Source organism: Etheostoma cragini, chromosome 18 (assembly GCF_013103735.1).
Source record: "Etheostoma cragini isolate CJK2018 chromosome 18, CSU_Ecrag_1.0, whole genome shotgun sequence".
NCBI lineage: Eukaryota > Metazoa > Chordata > Actinopteri > Perciformes > Percidae > Etheostoma > Etheostoma cragini.
The window spans coordinates 15,013,483-15,018,755 of record NC_048424.1 but is presented as its reverse complement, the minus strand read 5'-3'; the positions used below and the strand labels follow the sequence as shown (position 1 = coordinate 15,018,755).

The 5,273-nt window shown below is 40.8% G+C and overlaps 2 protein-coding genes and 1 long non-coding RNA gene across 4 annotated transcripts in view; 2 read left to right on the top strand and 1 right to left on the bottom strand.

The window, feature by feature from the left end:
• ginm1 (glycoprotein integral membrane 1) overlaps positions 1 to 4,347 on the top strand; it is a 9,429-nt gene extending 5,082 nt beyond the window's left edge. Inside the window, exons 7-8 of one of the 2 annotated variants that reach the window (XM_034901017.1) lie at positions 1,563 to 1,726; positions 3,867 to 4,347. In XM_034901017.1, the coding sequence (XP_034756908.1) occupies positions 1,563 to 1,726; positions 3,867 to 3,987 (285 nt within the window). In that variant the 3' untranslated portion in view covers positions 3,988 to 4,347. The remainder of the gene's footprint in view (positions 1 to 1,562; positions 1,727 to 3,866) is intronic. The other variant, XM_034901015.1, reaches the window with a different exon arrangement.
• Positions 1 to 5,273, bottom strand: part of katna1 (katanin p60 (ATPase containing) subunit A 1) — a 40,319-nt gene that overhangs the window by 14,147 nt on the left and 20,899 nt on the right. The gene's annotated exons all lie outside the window — the stretch shown is intronic.
• LOC117961972 overlaps positions 4,386 to 5,273 on the top strand; it is an 8,367-nt gene continuing 7,479 nt past the window's right edge. Inside the window, exon 1 of the long non-coding RNA XR_004660518.1 lies at positions 4,386 to 4,972. This is a non-coding gene — a long non-coding RNA (uncharacterized LOC117961972). The remainder of the gene's footprint in view (positions 4,973 to 5,273) is intronic.

Sequence of the window (5,273 nt, the reverse complement as noted above, 5' to 3'; positions counted from 1 at the left end):
TTTGGAAAAAGGCTGCAATGAAACAAAGAGTGAAAAATTTAAAGGGGTCTGAATACTTTCCGTACCCACTGTATATCGTCGAGGACTGGCTGTTAGGGAACAACTCAGGAGTAGCACAACTCATTTCACACCTGAAGAACCAAGCTGTTTACACTGCTAGTGAAAGAGAATATTCCACTCATATTCCCGTTTACATGTAGCTGTGCAAAATGCGTTTTTTTTTCAAAGTTTTCCAGCAGTGGTGGACTTGTTGGACCGTGCAAACACAGCGTCCCTGTTTTATTCCTTTAAACAACTTCTCAAAAAGGTCGGCATAGCGATGTGTGCGCATATCCAAAACTTTGTTAATATCAAAGATCTGCGTCCTTGCTAACCGTTGGCTGGTTGGTTTGCGTACAAAAATATTAGCAACGCACAGATCTGACCATACAACAGGCCGTCAACAGGCAAGAGGCCGTAAACTGGCCATAAAAACCCTGATTGACACATTATTCTGAATGCACTGAATACATTAAGAATGCCTCTTCACTGTTTACATGACCTGTATCAAATTAGGAATATTGTGGGTGCCCAGATAGCTCAGTTGGTAGAGCGGGGCGGGGCGTCCATATGTAGAGGATTTATTCCTTGACGCAGCGGGCCCGGGTTTGACTCAGACCTGCGGTCCTGTGCTGCATGTCATTCCCCGTTCTATCTCCCCTTTCACTTCTTCAGCTGTCCTCCCATTAAAGGCCTAAAATACCCAAAAAATAAACTTTAAAAACAAAACATTTCGTAATAATGGTGGAATATTGGTATGAATGTAAATGTACTCAATGTAAAACTCGGTCTTGTGGACACCTGTCGTCTTAGTCTTCTAGCCTTCACTTGTGCACATCGCTCAGACACCTTTCTATAGTAGGGTTGCACGATATTGACAAAATGCGATATCGATAGTAATTTTTTTATTTTTAAACAAATGTAAAATTACAGAAGTTAAGGTAAGCGCATCAAAATAGACATGAAAGACATAACGAATACAATATAAGGTTTATTTCAACTGACGGTCATATTGGACTGGAAACATGGATAGATAAATGAATAAAGATCATGTCTACAGAACAGGACATGTACTGGTTGGACAGTATACAATAAATAAATAATGAGAACAGGACATAACTTTTCTTTCTCTTCTCTGATACACTCCGTTTTGTTGTCTCTGTTTCTTCACTTACACCATCACTCTGTTGAAATATGCACACTAGTCACATGGTATGCTCCATAGGGTTTGTCTCACAGTGGCACCATGCATTAACGGTAACAAGGTACGGTAACACGGCACGGTAACATGATCATTCTTCCGTTTCAAGCGGGCTCTAAATCAAACACAAGAAGACGCTCCACAAGATAAACCAAATATTGCACACTTATCGCAACACTTCCAATATAATATTCCACAGCGTGATAACACCATAACGATATTGAGTCAATACATCATACACCCCTATTCTAAAGCATGTAGTTCTGGTGGAGCCTTGTACCAGCAGGAAAAGCTCATGTCTCCATGTCCATTCTCTCCGTAGGCCATGTGTCAGTGGGTGGAGGAGGTGAGGGAGCGTCTCAGGCGCTTTAGCTCAGAGTCGCTGCCTCTTTTCTTCCTGGTGATGTGGGTGGTGGTGATCGGCGTTGTCGGGTCAGCGGTCATCGTCAAGATCTTGGACATGTTCTTCCCAACTTGTGAACACAAGTGAGTTTGTTTCACGCTGTTTATGATTGAACAAATGGCAATGGCAATTTTATTTATTTACACATTTACCCTAAGTGCTTTACATTAAAGGTCAATGGCATAAAAATGTCACTTTATGAGTTTTTTTTAATATCCAATCCCCCAGCCTGCCTGTGGTCCCCCAGTGGCTAGGAATGGCAATAGGTGTAAACTGAGCCTTGGGTATCCTGCTTTGAGAAAATGAAAGCTCAGATGGGCTAATCTGGAATCTTGCTCCTTATGAGGTCATAAAGGGCTTTGTCCGCCTAGATAATTTGGCCCACCCACGAGAGAGACATAATGGTTTTCAAACAAGCAAATTGGCAGTTGGCACATACTGAGAAAAGCTCCTTGTTGGACTGGCAGATACAGTATTAGGGGACCACTAAGGTCTATATAAAAGAGACTTCAGATACAGTATTAGGGGACCACTAAGGTCTATATAAAAGAGACTTCAGATACAGTATTAGGGCCTCTCTGACAGCACGGTTCCTCAACCTGTACCTGTTTTTCCACAACGTGTTTTCATTCATGAATTGCAAGAATTAAATCGTCACCAACACGGTCATGCAGCACATCATTAGAAAGCTTAAAGTCTTGTGATTCCATCAAGCCCCCGCACAAAGCATAAGGTGACTTACAGCGGTTATAATCACGTTATGAAGTTAAGAAACACTGCACACTTTCTGTCTAAATCGAGCGTGCATCCCTACCTTTGTCCTCGTGTCTTTATCCACAGCGGTGAAAGATAGTCATAGACGTTGATTTCATACATCGCCAACCCGCCAAGCTATTAGAATATCCAAGCCTTGTAATCCATAATTATCTTGTCCCCTCACAATCTTGTAGTTTCTGGCCAAGTTTTGACGTTCAGAAATCTAGATAGTGCATAATTTCTCGTTTTTTATCGTTTGTAACCTTTTCCCTGTGCGGGCTAGAAATCCAGTCGACATACCATTAGAATCTGTGGCTTCTGCAGATTGCAATGAACCTCCCAGCCATTGTTCCCAGCTAATAGCATCAGCCTATCAAGAGATACCCTCAAGCTAAGCCAATGATATCGCACAGTCCCCATTGGGCCCACGTGGGAAAGATTGACAGTAGATCCGACCACTTATAAAAAGAGGTCATAAAACTGGCATCCCTGTGTAGACAATAAGAAGACGAGTTGAATGGTACCAGACATGGCCAGAAAAACATTACCCTGTGATGCCTCCAGCTGTCTCAGAGCAAAAATAAGGCCTTCTTATGGCATTTCAACATTTCATAAAATTATGATTACTTATTTCTATAAATCTATGTACGTACTTCTTTCAGACATATCTGTGAGTGATGTGGATGTGTTTTTGTATTTCAGAAGTTTTGTATTTAGCACTTTTTTGGCTTTTTTAGAATTAAGAAATAAGACAAACGCAAAGACATATCTGTAGAAATACATTCATATAAAATCCATTTTATAAGTCATTTTTCTCTGGATTTTTTCTGTTCTAAGTTGAGACATGTTTTAGTATATAGCACCTGTAATACGCTTACAGTAGTGCTTTTTTCAGATGATTTACTTGGACGGAAATAGAGATTCCGTGTTCTAACCTCTGTAACTCTGTGTCAGTAAGGCCTAGTGTCAAACTGCCACTAGAAACAACAAGTTGAGAGTGTTAATTTCCCAATGAACTCAGGGTCATCCCAGAGGGCCAAAGCATGTTAAAACTGCAGCACTGTTTTAAGGGTAAAGATTTAGGCGAGAAAATCATATATTTTCAAGTGGTTTTGAAGAGGTTAGGGGACCACTAAGGTCTATATAAAAGAGACTTCAGATACCATATTAGGGGACCACTAAGGTCTATATAAAAGAGACTTCAGATACCGTATTAGGGGACCACTAAGGTCTAAGGTAAGGTATGAAAGCATCTGAAAAGCAGCATGTCATAGGACCGCATAAACATTAGAACAAGGCAAACACAGAAATAAGAATACAGTATAAGCATCAACACAACAAGACGATTCATGAAATCAAACAAAATACATATCCTCTTTAGATTTTAAATATCCATAACATCTACTTTACCATGTCACCAGGGACCAGTGGCCTCTCTTACCTGACCACCTGTTTTCTTTTTCACAGACACATTTTTCACCTAAACCCTGTCACTCTAATGCCCGAGGATGAGAAGCACACCCTGCTGGAGAACGTAGAAATCGAGGCGGAAGAAGAAGAAGAAGAAGAAGAAGAGAAAAAGCCTTGAATCAAGGGCTGACTTAGCCAGCTCCTTTATTTTCAGTTTGTTCTTATTTGACCTCCAACCTTGGTTACCCTGTTACATTTTCAGCACGGCCTGGTTATGTCATTTGCTTATATTCCAAATTTGCGAAGCAGTAGGTCGTGTTTCACTTCAGTTGACCCAGCCACGCAGCAGGAGGTCGTTTAATGCCACCAAATTGACTCAGTCCACCTCAAATTTAGCGGCGTGATCGAGATGGGAAAGAAAGCAAGTGACTCACAGTGCTGAATCTCAACTTCCCCTGTTGTGATGTCAACTGTGAAGGTGGGTTAACCTCTGATTGGTCAGCTAGAGTTCACGAAACGTCACTTTTATCCAGTCACAAATGACAAGTTATGGTTACACTTTACCTCAAGGTACAAGTCAAAAGTTTTTGACATAACACTTCTTTTAGTAAATCTCGTTATGGTTAAGGTTCATGTGTCATGACCGTGTCATGTGTTCGTGACATTGACATGTCACTCTTATGTAGATACCTTCAAGTAGAGTGTAACCCAAGCTGCTAGAAATGACCTAATTGGGTACTTTTGCTTTACCCACGCCATGTCCGACAGACAGCCTGCATAATGTATACCCTGTTTGTTTAACCTGTACAAAAAATAAAGTGTAAAAAAAGGATTATGTTCCAGACTATATCTGGCACAGTGACTTCCTTGAGGCTTACCACGAGGTTGCCAGGCATCCCGCAAAATCCTCCAAGAAGTTCACTGCTTAATCCTTCCAGCCGACGTTGGGCAAGAAAGGAAATAAGCGTAGTTCCTAAACTGTCACACTATTCCTTTAAGCCAACATTCCCGAGACATCCTCAAAGTGCTGATTATCAGACGTAAGGATAAAGAGGACACAGAAGACAAGCAGATATAGTTAAATACTGTCGGCTTGACTATTAAATATGAACAAACTGAACATTTGAGGGACTGCATCTAATGCTTTAGTCTTTGTGTCCACTGTAGCAGCTCTTTCTTCTCCCACTGAAACAAAGGTGTTTTTTTTTTCTTCCAAATGATATTCCACTGCAAGAAGACTGAGGCAGCAAATGCACTAAAATGACTTTGTTCAGTATATGTTAATGTATGTAATATGAGGCATCTCTGTCATCCTTTAAGTGATACATAATTTTAATTAGAACTGAATTGTTGTTACAAATAGGTTGAGTGAAATAAGGTAAACTGATGCAGGTAACTGTCTGTAAAATGTATTCACAAAGCTTGTGTCTGCACATTTAGTGAATACTGCCCCCCCCCCCCCCC